The sequence below is a fragment of the Ylistrum balloti genome, unplaced genomic scaffold, assembly GCF_031769215.1.
Source record: "Ylistrum balloti isolate Yb309-2 unplaced genomic scaffold, AGI_CSIRO_Ybal_v1 Utg371250, whole genome shotgun sequence".
NCBI lineage: Eukaryota > Metazoa > Mollusca > Bivalvia > Pectinida > Pectinidae > Ylistrum > Ylistrum balloti.
In genome coordinates this window covers 97,209-124,892 of record NW_026782676.1, presented here as the reverse complement: position 1 = coordinate 124,892, position 27,684 = coordinate 97,209, and the positions used below count along the sequence as shown (strand labels likewise).

Here is a 27,684-nt window from a genome sequence, read left to right as displayed (position 1 = left end):
GCTGACGTATCCAGAAATTGTGAATGGAGGTCTGGCAAAATTATGACATCGGAACACTTCAAACACATGCAAAAAAAATTGAATATATATTTTTCGGTTTCCTGAGGTTTTTTTAAATGCCGTATCTAGAAATTGTGAATGGAGGTCAGGCAAAATTGTGACATCGGAACACTTTAAACACATGCAAAGAGGATGGAATATATTGTTCAGTTCTCTAAGCTATTTTCAACTGACGTATCTAGAAATTGTGAATGGAAGTCTGGCAAAATTGTGACTTCAGAACGCTTTAAACACATGAAAAGAGGATGGAATATATTTTTTTCAGTTCTCTGTGTACTCTATTATTAGGCATTTGGTTACAAATATGACGTCACATTAATGATCGTTAACAAATAGCATACACAGCATAGTTCTAGAAACGGCTAAGAAGGCTAAACCGACACTTTCTACACTAATTCTCTTTTCCACATCCGCAATTGTCAAACAAGTTCTTTTGTTATGCTTGAATATTTTTGCTCCACATTTAATCATTTTTTGCTACCAAATGGAATGGAGCCTGTTTTCAACCATCTTATTATGATACCATGTCGTGTTCATTATCGTGTCCTAAAATCGCTAAATCTGGAAAACAAACCTCTATGCTGTGATTCACAAGTCCAATTATCTCTAATTGGGTTCTATTTTATCATTCACCTGAAACACAAAGGAGTGTAAATGCCTCAGCGGAAAGATTGTGTACACATCATGTTCACATGAAAAAAAAACACCAAAATAGATTAATACCAAATTCATACACACTCCCACGTATGATGCACGTGCGTGCGAATTTTACACACGAAAGATTTTCAAAAGTCTAAGAACAACATTAAGCCAATGACCCAAATAATATATCAGCTTCTACAGTGTAACAAACCTCGTCGCGTGCACGTAATTTTACAAATCGCAGCTATTATTGATTTCTTGAAAAAAATTAAATCAAACAAAACGAATACACAGTTCCGAGTATTAGCCTTGCTTAAAGATTAAAGGTTAATGCTGATATGTCACGTGATGTGCAATATTTAGATTTGCCGATATGGGGAACTTTAATGGCACTTTTTTTATTGCAAACTCTAACATTGATCGAATACTAGAAATGTTTACAAAGATGTAAATATGCTAAGATTTTTTTAGTATTTTTAAAAATATTAATTCGAAATACCACCATTAGAGGGAATGTAGTTAATTAACTGTGTTTCCGTCTGTGAAGAATAGAAACCATTATAAGTCATTCGTTTTGCTCCTAAACTTTGCTCAATGCGGAAAAAATCACCATGGAAACAAAAAAGCTTGTTCATCATATTCGAATCATTGTTAGCTTTCAGTAGCATCAACGTAAATGAGTACATTAAAATTGTTCCATAATGACATTGCGTTTGTGTTTTAGGTTCATCGCAAGGTGTTATTTGTTAAACAAATATTAAGAATAATACTTAAATAGTCTTAAATGGCTTGTCCTTGTTTGGCTGGGTCATGAAAAGACATTGCTCACGAATAAAGAGACTAATGGTTTGGTCCAGTTAAATATTGCTTTACGTCCTATTAACAGGTGGTGGAGGATAGCGTGAGTTCCCGGAAGTAAACCAGGATATGCTGGATAAACCTGGATAAACCGTATCTGGCGACTGTTCCACGCAGTTCTTGAATCCGTTACCCAGGTGTCCTCACCACGCGACCACCGTTGTCCCCCGAGGCTTATAATGGACGCCTTTGAATGATGACAATGAAATGTCATTACCTGTACACGGTAGCACGAGACCCTATCCTGCCAATATATACGTACTTTATTTAACGGCTTTTACTTCCACTACTACGGCCTTTCAGCGGACAAATTATAGTTTACCATTGTCCATTGTCACAATCTAGTGACCTCAGGTGAGGGCTGACCAAACACATTTTTTAACCAAAACAACAACCGGTTTCAACACAAACATACACCCTTCCCCCTCGGAAAAAAAGGAAAATGTCTTGCGGTAAAATGAGAATTGAAAACTGTTGATCTGTTCCAAGGATATACCTTTTCAATATTTCAGTATTTAACAGCTATAATGGGATTTTCTCAAATTCATCTTTATGTTCATTTTTATCAGCGTGTATCTACCATTCATCTTGTTCAAGATAGTAACGAATGCATGACGTCATTCCATTATCTAAAGTGACATTACCATAAACTATACTACACATGTATGATACGAAAACAATACTGCATAGTTCTATTAGCTGAGATATCAAGTCAATCATGCACTTAATCGATATCTCGTTAGACTTGTGATCAAAAATTATAGTTTTCATATCCTGTTAAGACGTGGTGGTATGATTTATCATTTCTTACATACTCTCGCCTCATGTGCAATTTAAACGTAAATGTGTCCAGTGTTACTGATGTAATGATTTAAAGGTTAAATGCCAGCAGTCGAAGAATACTCGTGTTATTTAATTTTGAAGATTTTTCAAACACGTATTTTGAATGTATGCAAAACTAATGGGTTCCAACAAGTGCTCTAGAAAGGGTTTCTGTATTGCGTTTTGCGATATGAGATCAGTCCCGGTCATCATTCCTGTATTACACGCTACATACATGTACCTGAAATGGCATCTTTGTATTTCTTTTAAGATATAACGTATAGTAATACACTGAGTCGAACGAAAGACAAATTTAATACAATAATAAACAAAAAAATATCCCCGGTGATATGATAGAAAAAAAAAAACAAAAAAAAAAAAAAAAAACAACAGAACAAACGATGATTATGAAAGAACACGTGATGGGAATAAATTGTCTCCATTGAGTAATAAATATAACACATGACAGCTATTTTGTTCCGCGCTGAAGACTTTTATGACGTCACAAATATTTTATTGTCCGTTTCCAAGCAACATATGTTCCTTTTTTAAAGCGAGACGCCGTTTTACTGAGTACTAGTGACACGAAAGACTAATACAAGTGCGAAAAATGAGGAAAAAACACCAGGTGATATTTTGTAAAATTCCAATTCAATCGCGCGCGTTAGATGCTTCTGACACCGATGTAGTAATTTCACCCGGATGAATTAGTGAAACGACAAGAAAAAAAATCGATTCTATGGCCAAAAATAGACACGAATGATACATCTACGTACTGTTCCGCGTTCCTTTTTACAACCATATTGGTTGTTTTCTGATGGAATCATTCGCCGCTGATCTAACAAGATCCGAAATCCTGACGATGCTCTTATCTCCCTACCCTGCAGGCTTGTATGAAAATTTGCCGATTCCGTATCAACAACTACATAATGTCCGCAATTAAATGGCGAAACATTCAACGTTTCTATTCTAAGTAACAAATACTCCAAATTTAGTTTTCCACGTTCAAATCTGTCTTCCAGCGCTGTTTACATAGTTAAGTACCACGCAGATATAAACTTATTGGGGCCTGCCGATTTTTGATTGGCTGTATAAAATGGAAACTTCAGCAAAGTATCTACAAAAGATTTATGGATAATAAAATGAGTGCCGGAAAGGTAAGATTATTCTGCTTAAATTAATTGCGATAGTCGTCAGGTTAATCAAGTTTAGATTTAAGAACTATTACGGTCTGAAGTGATTGTTAAGGTAATGATGACGATGTTAACAGTAACACCAGCAAACTCTCTCGAATGGTGCAAAGAAAAACACTTCCCAAAAAGATGTACAGAAACGGTAACTTGCTGAATTCTGAACACTCTCGTATCCGTTGTAAGTGAAATGCTGTTCTGAAGAAGGCTTCAATTTGTATTTTTTTAAAAGTTATTGCCCTAGAACTTATATTTATCACGTTTGTTGGCGCAGATGGAAGCGTGCGATGCTACAGGGAAAAATCCGAATTGTACTAACTTGCTATCACATTTCTCATCCGATCGGTTAATGAACCACAGTTCCTAGGTGAACGACGGATGTGCTGCAACTGTGTTATCCCACCCAACATGGAGCAACATGTCACCTATTCCCTCAAGCAGAAAGTGAAAAAAAGTTTTTTTCCCCAATAACCTTCCTGCCGGAGTGAACTCAAACACCTTAAGTCCATGTAGACGAGAATTGACGAGTTCAAACTCATGAACTGGTCCAGACTGTTGAATTGTGATCAAACATGCCCGAGACCTTTTCAGACATCACACAATTTAAGTATTTTTCAAATGTCAAATTTGGAAACTGATTAGATTATTTAATATAAAATGTTTAATATAATTCTTTAAGCATGTCCCGCAATAAAGAGCACGGTCAGTAAACCCAGACATTTTACCTTAGTTTGATCTCTGACATTTCCTCATGTGTGTACATGTCGTCCTATGTGTACCATTTAGCCTGATCGTATCTTCTTTATTGCATCTCAAGGACACAGGTTCCCAACGGAGGTTCCGTTTCGTTATTGTCACCGGCAATTGCATCATCAGGGGGTAGATATCGTAAACTTTACTCTTTCTACGGAAACAGCGACTTATAGATGGCACATGCATGCAATAACTTTAAATAGCTGTGTAGCTAACAGTGAATTAAAACAAGAAGAAAAGAAACGAAAAAGAAAAAACAGATCTACTGAATTCTATTTACATTTTCCTATGTTAGTAAGTTGCTAAATACCCATTAAGTCGTTAACTTAAGAAGATATTTTAGGGCTCCAGTGGACAACAAAATGCAATACAACTTTGAAGAAAACAAATTATTTCACTAACACATTAAAGAATGTTATGGCAGAATCAGATTCAACGTCACGTTTGATCGAAAGAAAGTTGGATGGGAAAACGAAAAATTCAATTAGGTATGGAAATGGGGTGGAAATAAAATGAGATTGATCAGGACCACAGAAACGCACAAATCCTGAGTCACAAACTGGTATTTAAATCAATTGAAGAGACATAATTCAATTCAAAGTTCAACACTTAAAGCCCATGTGTCAGGTCGTGATGGGGAGATATGGGGACACGTTATTGCTCTTTGATGCGACAGTTTGTTAGAACGGATAGAAAAATAAGTCTCCCGGTGTTGTAGTGAGAAATAAAGTCATTGATAAATTACAGAGAATGTGTCATCAAATATAAACAGAAAATATGTGAAATAATGTCATAGATTGTATTTGTATGGCCAATTACGATCAAATTGATCAATGGCAGTGTTAATGATATAATAAGGTAGTCTACTGTATATCTATATATATATAGAAATAAGTGATCAGTATCTGTTTGTCAGGATGCACACCTCAGACCGAATTAAAATCTATTTAACATCAAATACAGGACAACGGACAGGTCTGTTATCAGTATGATTAGACCAGGTGTGACGTCATGGTGCAGCGTCTATGACGTGGTAACTCCTTAATGTAATGGCACTATAAAACGGCCCGTCAGTCGCCAAATCGTCACCGTATGACATCAATGGAGACGTAAAGATCTAACCTACAATGTTTATTCGGAAGGGTAATACAATTTCCTAGCCATAATCGTAAAGGTTCGGTTGATGAGAGCGACATCAATAGAAAAAAAAGAAAAGAAAGAAAGACCAGACAAGATTAGTGTTTGATGGGTCTGTTTGGGGTTCTACATCCTCACACGTGCTTATAGTGTCATCTCTCCAAAACATTCACACGTAAACACTAAATTATATTATGAAAATATATACAGGATGACACTAGTGTTACAAATTTTTTTCCCAAAAAATATCTTGCAAGTAATGCTTTATACTTCTGTCTGTTCCATTCCATAATTACAAGAGACGACTAACGTTTTGGATATTTCCTTTCCGTTATCTTACGAATCAGCACTTAAACAATGACGTTTTATCTAATTGATTTTCAGCTTTAACGAGCTGTGAATAGAAACTGACAAGTCTTTGTTTCAAAGAATATATTGGTTTCTATGGTGCCGTGATGCAATGCAAGATATAACGTTCTAGTCTACAACAGCTATAAATCCACTGTATGTCCTGTAGGCAGTGCGTACAAATTTTATCTGCAATTTCCCTTGTACATGTATCATTCGTAAAGCAGACATTTTTTGCATCTGATCCTTTCACTTTCCTTTAAATATCTACTGTTTCCTAATAACGCGTTCGTCATTGTGATGAAAGCTTTCGGTTTTTTCACCGTGTCCTGACATACCAGAGTCTTTGAAAATGTTAGTTACTACTTGTTTGACGCTCAACATATGGAAATGTAACGACAGATTTGTCTGTGTCAGCGTATAGTAAACAAGTTAGGTGTCCTGCTGGAGAACATATTATTTCAGTGCGGTAGCACTGAACATTCGGCATCAGTTCCATACTATCACAAGGAGACTTACAGAAACCTGCAGCCTCTCATAAACACACGCGCTGAACACATGCGCTCACTTCTCACGGAACGAAATAGGCAATGTGCATACTGATTACATTTCTCGAAATGATTTGTGTTATATAAACAAATGCTTTCCATTACAGAATGAATGATGCTAAAGATTTTATGGACACAAACACTCATGACCTTCAAACTCATATAACATTTGACCTGGGGAGGCGGGTAATTTTGTATAGACAAGCCAGTATGTCAATAAGAGGTACGATAATGGCCGTTCCGGAATGGCGGTCCGGAAATTTTCGTTTTATACATGTTCCTTTGGGATAACGCTCTACATTAGAACGGACACGAGAAACTATTAGCTGTATTGTACCAGCAGACACTCAGAACTATTTAATATTTTATGTCTCCTCCGATCAATACATGTTATATTTACAACTATTCTGTAACGATGACAGGGATTAGGATGACAAATAATCATCCGTTACAGTGATAACGGTCAGACAAACAAATGTATTCATTATCTATGCATTTAAAAGCAAGTTAATACAATTTTGCATCACAAATTTGATTCGAATTTTATAAGTCATTATATACAGCTAGCTAGTTTTCATTTTCATCTCATTTTGTTTTATATTAACATTGTATCTAGCGTAGCGTATCTAATGCAAAAAAATATGAGAATGCCAATCAAACCCACGCTTTTCAGTTCGTTAATGTCAGTGCATCACTGTTTATCAAAACAACACGTTACACCATTTTGTGCGTGTCATCCTGTAAACAGTTTAATTCTCTGTGGTATATATTTTTTCCTTCGCTAATTAAGAAAATATCATGGACATAAAATCCACCTTTATGTCCACACGTCTGTTTTAACAGCTGAGCATTAGTTCATATAAAATCTATACACCATAAAACTGTACATTACATGTCGAATATACAGTGTACTATGACTAGCCAATAATGTTCTGGGCTTTTCAATATTCCGTGATATGTAGAGAAGATATAATGATAATAGTAGCTAGGTTATACCGGAAATACATACAAAATGAGACCGGACATAGTATTATGCTAACATAACCGGTCATGTTATGTCGGAAATCAATATAACACGAAACCTGACATAGTATTATGCTAACATAACCGGTCATGTTATGTCGGAAATTTATACAACACGAGACCGGACATAGTATTATGCTAACATACCCGGTCATGTTATGTCGGAAATTTATACAACACAAGACCGGACATAGTATTATGCTAAAATAACCGGTCATGTTATGTCGGAAATTTATACAACACAAGACCGGACATAGTATTATGCTAAAATACCCGGTCATGTTATGTCGGAAATTTATACAACACAAGACCGGACATAGTATTATGCTAAAATAACCGGTCATGTTATGTCGGAAATTTATACAACACGAGACCGAACATAGTATTATGCTAACATAACCGGTCATGTTATGTCGGAAATTAATACAACACGAGACCGGACTTAGTATTATGCTAACATACCCCGTCATGTTATGTCGGAAATTTATACAACACGAGACGGGACATAGTATTATGCTAACATACCCGGTCATGTTATGTTGGAAATGAATACAACACGAGACCGGACATAGTATTATTCTTCCATATTTGGTTTTGTTATTCTGTCAATAAATACAAAATGAAACCGGATATAGTATTATGCTTCAATACCCGGTCATGTTATGCCGTAAAATTACTACAAAATGAGACCGGATATAGTATCATGCTTCCATACCTGGTCATGTTATGCCGGAAATTAATACATAATGAGACCGGACATAGTATCATGCTTCCATACCTGGTCATGTTATGCCGGAAATTAATACATAATGAGACCGGACATATGATTATGCTAATATACCTGTAATGCTGTACTGGAAATAAGTACAAAATGAGACCGGGCATAGTATTATGCTTCCATGCCGAGTTTTTGGCATTTTAGTGATTTGCTGTTTATTTTCCATTGATTTGCTTCTTCATCCCTTTTTTCTACTTAAATTTTGTCACTCTTTCCTAACTTGCTTTCAGTACAGTTCATTGTACTATTGAAAAGGTAAAGTTCAACCAGATTTTCTACATTAACTACTTTTTCCTCTTCACAAAAGGATGGATTGTATTGATCAACATGTTATCCGTTATTTTGAAAATAGCATTGCAGAATTTTCTCTCTGGATTCGATTTATACATAAGTGACATATAAGGTGATATGAATGATTGAACAGAAGAGACACAAGTGAATAACACCTTACACATTAAGAATTAGATAAAGTGGAGCCAAAAAACAAAACAATTTGCATCAAACGATAAATTATATCGTAGCAAAATTTTTGTCCATTAAGATCAGAAAACAGATTTGTATTCAAGTTACAGTTAGTGTAATTTGAAAATTAGTTCTGACTGTAATTATGAGACTGCCTTTGGATAGAAGATTGCAGATCTCAGAAGTAAAGCATTTTGTTTCCTTTTAATTTTTGCGGGAAATCAAGAGCGTTGATTTCGTGTTTACACTTAATCCAAGATTTCAAATGTTCAACTTTTTGTTAAGATTGTAAATATGATGATGCTTGTTCCAGATGATGGAAAACAAGTTAAAAAAGAAAGACAGATAAGTAAAAATGAATTGATTTTTGGGCTGTATTTATGCATGACATCAAGTGTCATAGAAATAACATTTTTTGGAATATTACAAATATTGAGCCCGACGAAAATATACGAGTTTAATGTATAATAAATGTTTACAAAGTATTGTTTAAACGACAGGGGTATACTCCACTCTCGACATTTTAGCGTTATTCTGGGAGCGTTTAAATGATTGCATGTAGGCCGATATACCCCTTTTATAAATCGATCTGAAAGTTTTATGAAAAAATTTAATGAAATTATTCTTATAACACAACCAGTAGAGGTTTAAGTCTTACGGTTCGATGACAACGCTCAGACAAATGTCAAGCGTGAAGCGGATCAGCTCTGACGTACGGGGTGTCCTAGACTGCTCGTAGTCGGCGATGTTTCTCAGTTGTTCGATTTTATGTAATAAGCTTTATGCTGGTTATTATTCTGATGAAGGCGATGATGTTGTCACAGACGGAAGGAAATGTTCCGAAATAAACGAAAAATGTTTCTTTTCAAAAAATGCCATTTGTGTATGCCATTAAATTAGGCCATGTCACAGCCGAACCAATTACTGCTCTCAAGATATGTTTACCGCGATAGTTACGCTCATCTTGCGTCCATTGTTTGCAATAAAGACCAAACTGTTTTCTTGTTCGAATGTCGTACGCCTATCGTGTAACGTTGTACAATTCGACAACTTTAATGCTCCTGTCACATGTACATGTAAAGTCCACTCTACGTTCAGATTACCTTCGTTTTACAACCTTGCTCATAAAATACATCGTGCCACATACATCTTCGCAACTCTTCTCTCTCCTCCTTTACCATATACAACCTCATCTCTGTGTGCAGTTCGAGGATCAATCCGTTGTGCTTTGAAATCTATGCTGGAATGGATACCGCGGAATTTTTTTTTTAAAAAAGAGGGGTGGGTGTTTTTGTTCTTATGCAAATACAGATTTAAACACGCTGTCCAATGATAATTCTAAGAAATCTTGATTACCTTGGCAGGGGTTCGTGACTTAAAAATCAGAAGAAAAAAACCCTTTTGTTAACATGCTTTTGTTCCTGATGTTATTTTCACGTGCTCTTGTCAATTTGGTCCGTTGACGTCATCGACAATGGTCATTCAGGCTAGATGGACATATGGGGATTTTGAGGATGATGTTTGTTAATTTCTCTTTCGCAAATGTTTAAATGATCAATCAGTTGTCGTGTTACATCTGGGTGACATGAAATATTTCCTTCTGAAGTCTTTCTCACCAACTCCCACAGATACACGCCTACATGAATATCTATTAGCTGATAAACAGTTTTCTTGTCTAGACATTGTATTATGTAATCAATGACATGCACTTTTTCAGCTTAACGCATCTTCCACTCTTTGTTATTAAAAATACGTCCCTTAACCACAACGCAGTCCCTTGACCAAGAAAGATGATGTACCATCCCAGTAATGTACAACGATTTGACATACAACCCTTTCTATCGTTTAACACCCAGATTTTTCATTTGTGAATAAAAGCCAACAGACAATATGGTAGCATAAAATGATAAAAAAAACTATGACAAAAAGCCAAAATTAACAACTGCAGACACCCATAGATTCCCTGAAATTTGATATTCGGTTTTTACGTTAGAAGATTCTACAGAACATCACTTACGTTTATGCATTTTATGCATGTATGTATACGTTTAATTCTAAAGCTGTGATATTATTACACCGTCTGAGTATATAGCTGTTGGATGTGTGTACTGGGTTAGACAATATATTGTACTTATCTAATGGATACGACGTATGACTCGCAATAGCTGACCTGATTACACAGCCATTGGTTATTTACATGCTGCTTTCTGTAAGGTTAGACGATACAAAATTTACATTGTAAAACTATATGTAGCGGTCGTGCTGTCCGCTACCAACGGATCTTAATCATAAAGTAGCCAATAAAGCTGTAAAGGTCGGAGGTTTGACAAGTACACAAGGTGTGTACAAATAGTATCTATGGATAGAAACGATTAATAAAATACAGCAAATCCTGTACTCTCTGTACAGTCCACTGTGATGATTGGTTTTTTACACCTGAACTCTAAATGTAAAAAAATGTAAATTTAATGAAAGCATATTTTTGAAAATTAAAAAAAAAAAAAAAAAAAGAGAAAAAAAAATTTCAAAAACCCCATTGCTATATATTTCAGAATCCCTATCGTCATTGTACATCTATATCCATGATTATGTAAAAGAGACACTTGAAGAATAAGTATCCGGTTCAAATCATTAGTTAGCTTGTATTTCTTTCCAAGCATAAACATGTCATAAACAAATGTTGAGTCCAGTATGAAAGCGATCATGACTTATTATGAAATGAAGACATCTTCATATCAATTCAACTTTAAAGTACTTTCGAAATTTCCAAGCACGATACCTAGTATTTACTTTCAATTAACATTAAGAATGCTAAGTTTCTTCAGGTGAAGAATATAGATGGATCTTCCCTTATGGGGTCTAACAGAAAGCCCTTAGAATTGACAGTCATTGCCCTTAAGAATCTAAACAGGTTCACATGAAATCAGATCCGCTCCCATTCTAACGACGACAGATAAGCAAGTCTATTTAATGTTCAGAAACGGAGAGTAACAAGTGTTGCTTCGTTTTTTTCCCGTTTGAAACAAAGCTTATACTTATGACATTCACAATATGAGCGGATTTGATATCATGCTACAGTCTCTGGGTACATGCCATTTCAATGGTACAACAGACACTTCCATGAGCCCTCGAATTACTTATAGACACGGTTTGTTACTTAAGCACACGACTATTACGTTTTGTTTTTTGTGTGTGTTTTATGTTGTTTTTTTTTTTTCGATTTTTTTCATGTCGATTTTTCTGTTTCTATTATGAACATTAAAACAGTGCTACAAACAAGTCAACCCTCAGACATATGCCATTGTCTATAAATTTTCAATTTTCAAAATAAAAAAATAAAAGATTAGATGTATGAAAGCAGAACAAAAAGAAAAACTTCTCACTATTTGAGTTAAATGTCGGATATTATAATAAGAATAACATATTAAGCGACATTAAATATAATGCACACAATTAAAAATGCATAATTTTGTTATAACGTATCAACTTTAGGAAATTAAATATCAACAGGAAACCGTTTATACCATGAAAGTGTTGGCATCGTGTATAAAAGGGGTATTTATTTAGTGTCTTACGCAACATGTGTACAAACAAACATTGCTATTCAAGCCATGCCCTTATATTCTGTCCCTGAAGGCGAACAGTGTGTTTCCCATCCCTATTTTATGATCAGAAGAACAGATAGTAAACCACACCGTGGAATACACTTCACACATCTCTGACGTACGATCGGCCACACAGCTGTGTGAGGAAGTCTCAAGAGGCAAATAGGTATTGGCAACAAATACTCAGAAATCAGAATTTTATGTTTTCGTTTTTCCTCACGAGTGACAACTTTTTTTCATTGTGTCTTTATTTTATCACTTCTACCAATAGTCATGTTAAACCAGTTGACACCAAGCGGAACTATTCGTAAATGTCGTTATTTTAGTGAGGTAATATGAACCAGAATAAAGGATTTCTAGAATTTTGGTTTCTTCGTCTTTCCTGAATTCAATAGTGATGTCTAAATTAAGATCGATGACCGAAGTGTCTCACCACAGCTGTCAATAATGCATGCCTACTAACCCTGAGCTTGGTAGCACCACGCTGTCGCCTGAAAACTCAAATGATATTGTACCAAAAATTACTTTATAACATACTTGGACCGTTGCCGATTGAATTCGTTCGATTTTTACCGGGGACAAATGTAATTCATTGCTCTGTCCCTTTTATTCAATGATAATGATTTTGTTGATATCCCCCTCCCCGACGAGCGTCAGTATCCTCCCAAGGGGGGACCGAATCGATCGATCCAAGAGAATTGGTTTGATATAAAGATCTTCCCCGACACGTTACCAATTACCCGTCTAATATCTTCCATGCCTTGTAATGCTCTTAATCGATAAAAATGCCCCCAGAATGCGCAATAGGGTTGTGTGTATTTGTACAAGAAATCTGTAGATATTTCGACTACTGTCTCGACATAGCACACAATTATCAACGATGATCTGATCAAGATACTACACTCGAAAAGATATCCCGAAATTACTCTTACAACAAATGAGTATATTGCTGATATTTAATCTCAATGTGTTCTCAAGTAACGATACAATATGCTTTATTTGCCTTTCTAATATAGAGCAAAAATTTGTATCATTAAAGCTAAATATAGAATATAAATAATTATGTTGTGTTACCCACACACATATTACTATGTATTAACATGCAGACAAAGATAGGTACTTACTTATGTTGAAAGTCCGGAGCCCGCTGGCTGACTTCAAAAGGAAAGTGCCAGAAAACAGGTAAAATATATATATTACAATACAACTCCTCATCTTGTCTGTGATATAACTAAAACATGTCCGACATAGGATATCGCCATAGTAAGCGATCAAGCTATACGCTGCTAACAGTTAGTTGTTTAACGTTCGCTTCAACAGACAATCGAGAGATTTCTAGGAAGAGACGGTTCGCGCAGGCGCAGAAAAGGTTGAGATGCCGCAGGATTCTCTGTGAGAGAAAATGGAGTCAAATGGATGTCAATGGAGATGCCCAGTCTCCGTGCCGGAGCGAAAGGTGTCGGTATAAACCGCTAATTATACTGTCAATATGGACGGGCATACGCGTTTCACGCTATACTTACTGAGAGAGGCGGGCGGGCGGGACGACACATGTTTAATGTAAATTATAACTTAATCCCTCCTCATGCTTATAAAGCTAAATAATCAAACCCATGGCACAGTGACGCGCGTTTACAAACAGACTGAGGTGTAGGGTCCTAACATTAAAAATATGTCTGATACCTTAATATATAGGTCTTTTAAAAGATTTTAAAATCAAATTGCGAATTTAATCATCACAAATGTGAAAATAAGTTAACATGTATCCTTCTTATCAATTGTATGACGTATTTTATAAAATAGTATCATATTGTAATTGATACTGTATTAATAACTACACACAAAATAAACATATGTAACAATACTCAGCTTATTTCATAATTATCTTTATATGTCCAAATTGGATTAGTAAAATGCATAGGTTTTTTTTAATTTTGTTTTGGTTTTTTTTTCAAACAAAAAACTGAGATTTATCAACTATTCGTGCAACTGATTTTTTTTTAAATCAACATATCTATAGGATTCCTGCCAGCAATGTTTTTGTTTGTATTTAAAACATTCAGATTAACTAACATATAAATACCCGTGTTTTTATCTTTTTGATTTATATTTATTTGAAAAAACTGAGACTTATTTATCCATATGATTATATTTCACGCTGAAGCAGTGTCTGCTTGACATTCACATAAAACGCTTTTAAACAAATGTGGTAAATTTGCACATGAATCCTTCGGGTGCATTGAGACGGAAAGTAAATTAATAGGGAGCTACAACGGTGCTACAGAGATCTCCTATCTGTGTACAGAGTCTGGGAAGCAGCTTTATGATATTTAATGGACGTGTTCAGAGGGCGAATATGCCGAATCTCTCCTCGAAGCTTCTGCATAGAAATGTAGGGAGACGCTCCATTGATCTGACAGCCTGCTTTCCAAGCCACTGTCGCAAGGCTTCTGGAGAGATAGATTTGCATCGCGAACCCTGCTAATTGTTTAAGATGTAATGTGCCGAAATATTGGTTAATTTAGCGAACGCGATCTGCATCCGGACAGTGAAAGAAAACATTGTGCAATTATCTCTAACGTACAATGTCGCTCTAGCATTGACTCATATTTGCAATAGCACAGACTTATTTGCGGGCGACGGTCTGGTGTATATGGGAAACGGAGAGAAGATGAGTTGAGCCGACCCTAGGCAGGCATGCGCTAAAGTGAATGTGTTGTGGACGCCTTAGTATTCACCAGGCAGTAGTGAAAGTAATTCTCAAAGTATGTTCAAGACAGACACCTATTCTCGAGAGATCAGGAACCAAGAAAAATGGCATTAGCGACACTATTGTACTTACAATTTACGCTTTTGATGTTGTGTCTTGCTTCGGACGACAACACTGTACAGATAGGTGAGTAATGATAGGACATATACATTATCATCCACCATTACAGCATAACGATAAACGTATTACCATCCATCGCCATGCTTTCAGTAGAAATAGTTGTAAGTGCTTTACATTTCTACAATTGAATAACATGTATTTGTTTTAAGAATCCGAGTATGTATATTGTGTGAATATCCTATAAATTGACATGCGGTGTATTCATAGCCGATAACAGATAAAATGAGAAGTGTTTTATCTAGAGATGCTAATTAGTGTTGTGCTATTTCCAGCTATTCTTAAACCTCTTTGTCACCAAATGTATACACCATGTTTCTTTGCTACTCTAGATATCAAATATTTTCAGATTGGGAAAAAAATGGCATTTTCCTTGCACAGAAATTGATGCTATATGTGGGGTTTTTTTGTTTGTCTTTTTTATATCATACATCAAACACTTCCATCCATCAATATAATATAATATGAAATATTACCATGGTAAAGCCTGGCGTGTTGTCAGTTTTAATTTTGTAACTGACATATCTTTGTAATTGTTTATGATATGATAATATGATTTGTTTCACTTCTCGCTAATTGTAATTTGTAATGGATGCGAAATCATACAGTTTCTGAGAAGAATTAAGTTGAAATTTGACCTCAGAGAAATGGCATTTTGTTTCTTAAAGCTGTAATGTAAATACCACATTGTATGAGACTCACAAATAAAACCTGAAATTAATATGATTGTGATCTATTGAAAATCAATGAATATATAGATATTATAGAAAAATATGAAAACGATTTTTTTTTCATTTTTGATAGTATTTATAGATATGTTTCTAACCGTTTCTCCACTATATATTACATTATTACGTTAATTGATATATGTCTGTTTCAATATGTAAACACACACTACTACGTACAAAAATCACACATTGTGTAATCTAATTTCCAATCAGACACGTGTGGATGTATGATTGCATTTTATTATTTCCCGTGATGTATTGCTAAGGAGATGTTAAATATTAATGATGTGCTTTGTTCTGCTAAATTTGACAGGAAACCTGTAGTGTTATCGACAAGAACGCGTACTCGTGTTACGTTTGTGATTTGATACTAATCATTAATACTAGGCTTTGCAACTATCGATTAGTTGATCGTTGATGACCTAAAAGTGTATTATGAAAGGCACTTGTTCTGTGTGATAAAACCAGAGGAAATGTTCTCAAATGAGAGTATTTGATGGGATATTTTTAATGCACTAGGACATTTATTTCATTTAGGTACCATCATATTGTGGCTTCCTCGCGAAATGTCTTATCGTTACATATGTATACATCGCAAAGGGTTAAAGTAATGATGTTTTATGTCATAAGACGGCGCACTTTCAATATAATACCGTATATAACTATTATTGCAGCAAGCGGACAATGAAATAATGTATAAATACTTCATTATTTGACAATATAAACATACTGCATGTCGTTTGTACAATAGAGCCCCACATATCAAATATTTTGTTATCAAAGATGCATAACAATTTATTGTGATATAAATATTTGGGCTTTATTGATTATATATAACAAATGCGAACAAAGTTAAAGGCTTAAGTACTCGTTGTGGCCCGGACGGAAGTGACAAGTCTAACTGTGGAAAGAAACCGATTTATTTGGGCGAAATCCACGAGGTCGAGCAGGTGACACCCATGCTTTTTCACAGTCGTTTGTTGAATCAAAGCCGGGACGTCGAGGTAAAATGCGAGTGCGGTACCACTACGCCACCCTACGAACCCAAATCATATTAAAATTTATTGTTGATAATTCAATATTCTAGGTACAGTGCAGGCATTGTTTAGTTTCGGTAGCCATTTTTCATTAGCAAATGTTGTGTAAGTTTCCAACAAGTGTCTAACAGTGACGGATTGATAAATCTACAGCTGATGGTAAATATTGTTTATTTATCACAGACACAGAACATAGGGGTATGTCAACAAAATCTTAATTAAAAAACAAATTCAATGAAATCAAGGTAAAATAAGCACATAAGTGTGAACTATTTACACGGAAAAAGAATAAGGAGAATATGATCAGATGTTAAGTTTCTAAATGAGAAAATGGTAAACAGCAATTGAACCCATAGAAATAGCATATTTCTCAATGAGATCATTATGACGACAGTATTATGTTCATTAACCCGTATCTCTCGAAACCCCATAGATTGGGGATGCAGTGTTGCTGCTATCCAGAAATTGTAAAATTCACAACGGGGAATTTGAAATCATCACGTTTATAACACAACTTGGAGGAAGTGTCCATGTTGGTTTCATTGTAGCAATAGATAGAGGTAAGCGGCTGATATAGAAGAAGCAGCATCAGTGTTTTATCACCGATTTACAATTACAAAACAAAACAACGAAAGACCAAACAGAGAAATTTTCAATTTATTTCAGCGTTAATACAATTTTAAATGGGACACCAAACGGTGTTATACAGGACATGTTTTGTTTTCATTTTTTGTTTGTTTTGTTTTTGTTTTGTTTTTGTTTTAGTTTGTTTGTGATTTTGTTTTATTTAATTTGTTTTGTTTTCGTATTTGGTTTTATTAGCAGATTTGGTTTTAGTTGTCATTCAGTAGTCTCTCAGTTCAAGTAAATATACAATGTTTGTCATAATAGTCAAATTACACTAGAATCCTTTTATATAACATTACGAAAATAAGGATTGTAAACAAAACCGCCACTGTTTAAATGAAAATCAATGAAACAAATACGAACAAAGGATACAATGCATTTGTAATAATGGAAGGAATGAAGACTGAAATTATTTGTTTTTGCTGCATATACAACCTTCATATACCGGCTATCGTGTCACTGGAACTGTTCTGAAAGTGTTTAAGTCAGTCATCGTAATGCAATGGTTTGCTTTGCAGTGGTTCCAAGCTTTTTTCCAACATTCACACAATGTCTAGTGCAGATTCCTATTACTATTAATCATGATAGTTTTGTTATTTCATTTTTTTTTTTTTTTTGTTTTTGTTTACTGCAGAATGTTGTGTTTCTTCATTTTGGCATCACGTCATTACAATATCTTAAATCGATAGTGTAAAACCCCTGATTGATAACGCAGAGGAAAAGTCCCTTTACGATCTTCAGCATTGAATTTCAAGTAGAAAATTACGATATATTTGTTTGGGTTTTCTTCTCAAGTCGTATTCTGTCATGCAAATTTATTAGGGTCACCTGACACTTCAGCAAGGCTCGATAACCCCTTTCTGATCCGGCGTCTTCTGGTGAAGTTTTCTATTCCTTCTGAAACATAACCTGTGGCCCTCCCATTACAATTTTGTAGGAAGCTTCCATGGCCAAGGCCATATCAAAATTCAGTTATTCTGATACATAAGACTTGTGGGGCTAGTTCCAATTGTTGGGATCGGTTTATATTTGAATGCATTTTTTAAAACTAGATGTTGTGGAATAGGACACTAGTTGTCGATTGGTAGGTCCAAAGGTGTTTTTTTTTTAAGATATATGTACATATAAATGTCAATAAGACTCTACCTTTCTTTCGTCCTTCGTATTGATTTCCTTTTTTCCCTTTATTTCTTTTTTGTTTTTTCTATGTTGGCAACTGTTGTTTTGTGAGTGTTTTTGTTTTGTTTTGTTTTTGTTCACACTCAGAAATTATTTCCAAAATCAAATATGATACCAGTAAATACATTTCTTGAATGTTAAGGTATATATAAAAATATGTTTTATAATTGCAGTTTTAAATATCGACATCTCCGGGTCCCCTACTTTTCTTATAAGTGTTATAGATATCTTAGTTGCATTTATGACAAATCAAAATAATGGAATTTAGTTCGATCATTTTGACTGACTATACACAAAATTTAATTGATTTATTGTTTAAAAACTTTCCGTGTCATCCTCAGGAATGGATGAATCATTTCCTTTTCATAAATGGAAACTACTAGATCTCACGTTCGTATTGTGTTGTAAGAAATTTTATATGAAAGTTTGTATAGACACTTAAATGAAAAGGTAAACATACAACTTGAATTTCTTCTTTAGCATAGCCTTCAACTTACTGTTTACCTAACAGTAACATCAATTGCGAAACAAAATCTGGACATTTTTAAAAGAACAGCAATCATATCAAATGGTGTTGATAAGGCGAGATTGGTATCAACACTATCATGGATTACTCACCATTTCATTATTTAATCAAATAATACAATATTTATCATATACCAAATCAACAATGATTGTGGCTTTCAACAAACATAATTTACGAAATATAATGAATTAACAGTAAATCCAAATGATAAAATAAGTAAATTCCCATTTCAAATAAAGACTGTATGGGGTATTGTTTGAACATCATCATGCCTTAAAGGTACGCTTGATTGGTTACTGAAGTCATCACATACAACAGCTAACAGTTCGTCGTGTGTGTGCCCTACACAGAATTCATTATGTCATTCAAGTGATTTGAATAGGGGATTAGAAATGCAAACACTTCGTGTCGACTTTACAGTTGACATTCACTGGTTTCTTTTTACGAAGCAATGCACATGTTTGGAGGCTTTTGACTGTGTAATTTAGCCGTAAGTAGATGATGTTTGCCTCCGTGAATTTTTCTGATATCATCAACAATCTTTTGTGATTAATTTGATCTGTATATGGACGCCATAAGTAGATAATGATCTTTGCCTTGTTGGAGGCTCCAGGATTAATCCCCCATTTCCGTTATTCTATTAGTTGTTTAATTTCATTTCATAAACTCGTTTTCATAAAAATAAATAACACGAGAGGTTGTAGTGATTTAGTGATACGACACAATTCGAAATGTATTAACCTTTTTTTTTTTTGTCGATTAATGTTTTTTACGTTTTTATTATGAATGAAGATGAAAGACAATATTGATATTCATTGGTTGATGATTTGTTACCGTGGGTATTAGTTTACATGTTCATTTAATTAAATTAGAAAACGATCGATGCTTAGGAGATAATAAAAAGGTGGTTCCGATCAGTAATCACGATGTAGAGGGTTTTTTCTTCGGCTATTGTATCATCATGATGGGGTAAAATGATAACCAAATAAAAATCCACTGCTAATGGTAATCAATAACTATTGCACAACCCTTGAAATTGTACAAAGGACGCACAAGTGGAACGCATTTTTCAATAAAAAATTGAGAATGAAATAGAAACATTCCAACGTTATTATTTTAACTCTGTTTACAGCTGTTTTGAAAGTATTGTTAAAGGTGTTTACATTTATAAGGCAGGTTACCTAGTAATATCAGACATGGTCGACATAATGATAGTGTATGCCTGTAGAGGGATGTATATTCTGTAAATGATTTAGTAAATTATGACTTTCAATGCTGGGTTGCTTTAAAAGAACGTGAAGAATTGTACAACTATTTATATGAATCGTAACATGCGCGTTGAGAACTTCACACACACGTTCATGACACCAACAGTGCAAGCTGGGCTTCATCTGAATTTTATATATATTCGGAGCTGCATTTTCAACATATTTTAAAACTGTATTTAAAGTATTTTAAGTATTTATTATTGTTTCCAAAAATGTAAAGTTGTGTTGATGTAATGGTTAAATCATAAGTACATGGCAGATGATTTTTCCCTAATTGAAAGAGCAAATATTTATTTTGCTTATGGGAAATACACTTTTAAATTGCATGATATCATACTAATGCAATTGTCAACCATGAACGAAATAGTATGACCGTTTAACATTGATTTAGTATTTTCGGTAGGGTTCTCTTAGTTGTGATGAATGTAGGGCAGAATGTCAGCTTAGATAGTCTTGCATATCTTGGTAATCTTGGATATATATATATTGTACGAAAAGACCTTTTCATATTTACTACAGCAGAAGAATGGAACTGAACGACCAGAGCTCGCTTTTCTCTGACCTCGCTTTCCCCATCTTTCAGACAATGGCAATGCGTGTTAGGTACCAGAGCACCACCACTGGAGTAACAGAGAAATCGATACACGTGGCATCTGATCAAAACATAGTCGAATCGTTTACCGAATTTGACTAAAAAGAATTTCGATTTTGGCCTAACGTGTATGCATCGTTGTTTTTCACTTACACGTGTGGAATTGAAAACATTCAGATGAATAAGTCCGCTCATACTCAAAATAGAATGTCTGCTATTTTACAACCACCATTTTTGAGCTAGGTAGCATATATGTGAATATGATTTCATATTACAACTAAATAGATTTGAACTTTTCTAAGTGTTGTAAGACAATGTCCAAACACAGTTTCACATTATATTTGAATATTACTGTTTCCATTGTGTTACATTGGTAATTTAGAAATAGATTAGACTAAAAATCAAAGCGAGTCATACATTCCTTGGACATAGACTTACGTGTACTTTGTCACAATCATTCAGAAAGTTTAAAACATGTATACATGAAATAAAGATGCTGAATACCGTTAATTCTTTATAGAAAAAAGAGAAAGAAAAAAAAAAAAAAAAAAACCAACATTATAGTAAGCCATTCAGAATGTGCCTGTTGGACCTCAGCAAAACTGTACATTATGCATAATTGGATCTCTACTTCAAAATCATCATTTCTTTTACAGAAACATATATGCTAGTGAGGGAGTATAACCGATCTACAACCTTTTAAAATTGATATCTAACGCAGTTTAATTGACTTTCAGCTTTATATAATTCTATATGAGTGAATACCATGCAGTCTTGTCCAGGTTAAGATATTTCAGGTTGCCCACATTTAAAACAGTCCTCGTTTCTTGGCACCGTCTTTTATGACTAAAGTTTTATAAGGGCCTTAAACTCGCCAAAACCCGTATGCAAAAAATGAATAAAATATTTACTAGAAAAAACTGATATTGTTATAATATCTAAATGGTTAACCTACTTGTCAGACAACGTTTTTAACGCTGTATGAGATGCATTGGAATTAGTACACACCTGATATTGATAAAATAAAAAAGAAAAACATACACAATATGAATCCGCATTATGCAAAACCTTTATTGAAAATTTCTGTTTCAGTTTTTTATAAATTCACAGGGGATGTTAGAGCAGTATAGTATGGTTTGAGGTTTATCATCAACAGTTTGAAACAAGTTATGTCTATAATTAGATATATTGTTTACTGTCACCAACAGCTGCAAATTACCGGAAAATTAATTGGAAAGAGAATGGAAATATACTCACCCTTGGGATATAATATTTTACGATATAACTTTTCAAAATTAATATATTTGATTAAATTCTGATACCTTTACTGCTTTGCATCATTTGTGGCAACTATTCATTGTCTATCATGTTGGCTGTAATTTGAAACCTGTCTGAGAAAATGAAGTATATGTTGATTATTATTAGCAAACTAAAATCATACCAGATATATCAGTTGGATGTAATTGTATGAACAAATGTATCAGTAGTGTTTATTGATTTTGTCTCAAATCATACTGCAAAATAAAATAAACAATGACAGAAAAAAACACAAACAACAAGAAAATACCATTATGTCAGCAAAATCATACTCCGAACTAAAATTCAATAAATAAAAAAGAATGGACAAAAGAAATATTTACATGGATACTCGAGTACAAGTACAAAGATAATAAAACCAGATGTTCCGGAAGAGTAAGCATCTTTTGCTTTATCAATGACATCTGTCATGTCCAAGTTAGTAATGCCATGTTCTGAAATTAGAACAATGTATACAACAACGGAAACAACAGGCAAACTAATTGTCGTCAAACAAATAAAACCCTAATATAATTTGTAAACCTTTCCTTATCACAGATCATTTTAAACGGGATTATTGTCATTCTTGTGATCGACCTATTACCGTAGATAAGATCATTTCGTTTGACGAAAAGTGTATTTAATAGAGTTTGCATATCGTCATTTAATTTCTAGTGACTTTCACAATAATATATGATTAATTTCTTACCGTCAAATAATTATTATATGTTCTTATTTTTTTAATATCCTTCCGCATTTATAATGTTTGCCTTTCATTCACTCAATTTTCCCGATATCCAATACATCTACAGATATACGTGAACATTTTTTATAACGCATACACGGTATTGTTTTCGTGTGGCTTTGCATCGAGTTGGATGTTGAGCGGGGGAATAAAGTATCATTTGAGCCCTGTCTCTTCTCGGCTAACGACGAAGACAGCAGTACAGTGCAATTTATCACCATCTCACGCCGGCTCTTGATAACGACTAGGGCCATTGTGTTGCCAGGGATACACAGCATGTTCCATTCTGATATGTCATTTATAGATTAGGAAAGAATATTATTTCTATGGTTTTGATTTCTCAAAAGACTGCTTGTCTGGCAGCTCTGTTAGAATTGATCAGAGAGGAGTCAAAGGTCGAGGTGCCAATTTCAGTTATGAACAATGGTTTCCTATCATGAATATTCGACCATTGTGGTCAGATATGAATAGCCAGGAATTTTACTTATTTCGTCATGTAGAACTCATTTCAAATATCTCGATACATAAATATGATACAATTAATTACAATTAACGAGTAATTACGGAAATATTTTCGTATCCTCAATAACAAAGCATCACACGTAAACAGCCAGCTGTCAACGCAAATCATGACAGATGAAACACAAATTCCAACGATTTAATATCTTATTTTCTTTCTTTCTAGAAAGTTTATTGCTTTAGTTGTAACCAGTAATTACAGTAATCTACTAGAAATGAAGGAGATACATTGCTCTATGTTGCCCAACAAGATAAAACTTGTCTGACAATGTCTTATCATACGCAATCTCTGTCATGTCGACTTGTAGAAATCACTTGGTGTTCCGTTCTGTGATTGGTTCCATGTCCAGCAAGAAATGAAAGCATACTTATTAGTATCTGCTTGGTGACCGTATCAATTTTCCGTCGTTGTCGGCTATAAATGTAGCACCTGATGCATGAAATTGCATATTAAATATCGATGATATATCGATGAACAAGGGGTGATCTGACGATTCTGTCCATAGGGCATACATGATCAAAGAAACTGGTTTTACTATCATTTATCTAATCTTGATATGTGTTAAGTCTTGGTGGAAATGTACTAAATTCATAGTAAAATTAAAGATTAAAAGATTGTATAATTACAATTTAAGTTACTTTTTCTGCTAGTTCAAGTCGACCTGAAAGGACTTATTTTTAATGCAAGAAATTTAACTGATGGTATATCTATACCAATGCCTACCTCCACCTTCATATTCATAAACAAATTAAGTAATGTAGGTAAATGCAATCATTAACAGTAAGTTTAAGATACATATATGAGAAGAACAGCTGTAGGTGTGACTGCTAACCTACTGTCATTTTATCGCTTTTTCAATTTGATGAACAAAATTCTCTATAATTGAAAGAAAATATACCTTTTGTATTTTCAGCGAATTTTATTTTATTTTGAGCCTTTTTCTTTTCTTCGTGTTTTCTTTCTTTTATGTCTTTTCTGGTATTCTATCTTGAATGAATCAAAACTCTGAGTCCTTCAAACAGAATACAGCGAAACCATGTTTACACTTCAATGATGTTTATGACAGAGACGAAATTAAGCCGAATGATCCTATCGTGACCAATTTCCTGGATTAAACCAGCAGCACCAGCATCACGAAGTCAATAACTCAAATCATTTCCCTCCCTTCTACTCCATTTCCTTAGCGTACAGGATAGTCTCTATCTATATTCCAAAACATTAACTTGTTTTCTACAAATTGTAAAAGGACTCATTACAGTTGATTGGAAAACAAAATGCAATTACAAATCACCTTCCTCATGAACACGTACGTTTATAGGGGCTTTCTTTCACGTTCTAGTCTTGCCAAACATACATCTTATCAAACAGGAACTTTATATACGTGGTAATACAATTCTTCATCGTCAAAAGTCTAGTTTCAATTTGGAATTACCCATCACGGTCAGCACTGCTGTCCATTTCTAGAAGTACAAAGGCCACAGCAGGCTTATCTAGAAGGCGAGACAACAAACCTGGAAAGTCTATCACTTTGTATGAATGTCAGTATTGGTGAAACACTGAATGAGTATACCTCGCTGTGGCCATCATTCACAGATGCTGTAGCTTAATTTCACCGGGGATTCGTTTGAGGTCCTTATATTATCTTATAATTACTCACAGCCGACTGCTTTTACACATCCACTGGAAATGAAATTTAGTCGATAGGGTAGCATGCAAGATATAACTAATGCAATTTATTTTGTGAATCAATATATTGTTATGTCAAGTACACAATACATTATATGGATAATTGAAAGTATGCATATGACATAAATAATTATAACCAATTTTAACAGATGGAAGTGTAATGTTCTTTAGTGTATACTGTCAACAAAAATACTTTTGAGTGTAAGATATGCTTAATATGAGACACTACAGTTCGTATAATGCTCTAATCTGCGGATTCACAAGTGAAAATATGCATTAAAAAAAACCCACTTTGCTTTGAAGTCTTGATATACAAAATTCAGTTTTAATGTGTATTTGAGATTTTAATGTTACCCGAAGGTTATAATGTTGTGAATATCATTTTTGCTTTTCATCTAAAACGTTCGATTTATCGTAGAGGGTGAGAGAGCATTCAGTGCTGGCAATGATTATAGAGTATGCATGTTTGCGGACAGATCACAAGAGTAAAACATGGGAAAGATTGCATACCTGTCCATCGTATGTCATTTTCCTAACGTCTTCATGATATGTAGACATGTCAAAATTTTGATACGCAATTTTATTACGAAATTTGATATGTTACTGTTTTAAAAATATCAACTTCTACACTACCTTACTTACCCAGAGGTCATAATGCGTAGTTATTACTATACCAGATGACAAGAATGTGTCAATATTCCTAACATTTATAAAAACACCCCCAAACAGAAATATACATTTTCAGGTTTATTTCAGGTCTAACATGTGCTTTACTGATACGACTCTACAATAATTCTCTTGTTGATGATACGGTAGAGGATACATTTCCATTCATTCTGTGGAAGCCATAATCACCGTTTATCACCAAAACACATATGATACTACATTGCAATCATTGAATTAAAACAGCAGGTCTAGGGAAGAAAGTTGCAATTTACCAAAAGAAAATAACGAGCGGACATTATTGATTTTCTCTCTCCTCTAAAATGAAATTATTTACACACAGCAGCTTCAAACGCGGTAATGGGGCTGGCTGCCACCGATATCCTTACAGATTGATCTGTAGGATAAACAGCGAGCAGTATTTGTTTGCACGAGTGCGACATTGATATCTAGATGTTGTTAGAGTAACACGACATAAAGGCACTGTGTTAACAAGCGCTTTCCAAATTAAGATTACACCAAACAGTTTCATGCTTAAGTGTTATAATATATATTACAATATTTACAAACACTTAAGCTGTTTACATTATTGAAGAGTTTGTTATTGTTTAAAAGAAAACAGTATTATGCATTTTTTGGTTTTCGATATATTGTTACAAATACAATATGAGAGTATCTAATGTAAGTTTAGTGTTTCTATACAATCAAAATCGTGCAGGAAGCCATTTCAAATCAGAATAACCAATGAAAATATACATCGTGTATGATTTGAAATCAAATATACTAAAACCAATGTATACATATTATTGTAAAATGTGTGCTGAAGATACCACTCTTATGATTTGTGATATGGTCTTTCCAATTCCATTTAAAACCATCATTTTTGAACAGCAAAGATAGTGATGATAGCGTTGGAAACAACAGAGAATGTTATGACTTTGAAGAAAACTGCAAAACATAAATGCTCGCGGAAACAGATATATATGAAGAGAGGTACTCTATGGTTATTTTCACATAAGCTCTTTCTCCAGTATTTGGCAATTTTGATTTCGACTTCCCGGCCTAAATTCATGAAATGAATGAAACACACGACAGTTATTCTGACAGCATATATTTGTTTAAATCGAAACAGAGATAATGGTAAATGATACGTGCACTCAAGGTTAGTGATTTTGTATAAACACTTTTGATTTCAAATCTGTATCATGGAGAAAACAGTACATAAAATGAATTTAAACCCATGTGGCCTATGAAGAATAACGATTTATTAAACACATTCTATTGCAGAAAACACAAATCAAGGACCTTACATGAGTTGCTATATGACATTACAAAAGCGTATGATTTTGCTTTCCCTCAAGAGAAATTAGAAACAAGAATAATGTCTAGGATTCTCTTGTTCGTATACCCTTTGCAAATTTTCATGAGAAAAAGTGTCGCATTAGACTTGTGATATAAAACGGCAAAGAGACTATCGACCTTTGAGCATAATCTTAATAATTCAAACACATCTTCCAGGGCTGCTTCGGAACAAAAGGAAGTTGTGCATACAGTCTACTGCCTAAAAAAGAAAAAAAAAGATGTCATAATATTACATATGACGCAACAACGTTATTAAAACAGTCGTCGAGTTACATTGCCCATCAGTGTTATTGCACATTTGGTCATTACAATATTTAGCCTGTTATGTAAGTTATAACGCCG

At 34.3% G+C, this 27,684-nt stretch overlaps 1 protein-coding gene across 1 annotated transcript in view; it reads right to left on the bottom strand.

The window, feature by feature from the left end:
• The window catches only part of LOC132561646 (glutamate receptor-like), a 78,128-nt gene extending 62,930 nt beyond the window's left edge, over positions 1-15,198 (bottom strand). Inside the window, exon 1 of the mRNA XM_060226347.1 lies at positions 15,186-15,198. Within this exon, the coding sequence (XP_060082330.1) occupies positions 15,186-15,198 (13 nt within the window). The remainder of the gene's footprint in view (positions 1-15,185) is intronic.
• Between the last annotated feature and the right edge of the window lie 12,486 nt (positions 15,199-27,684).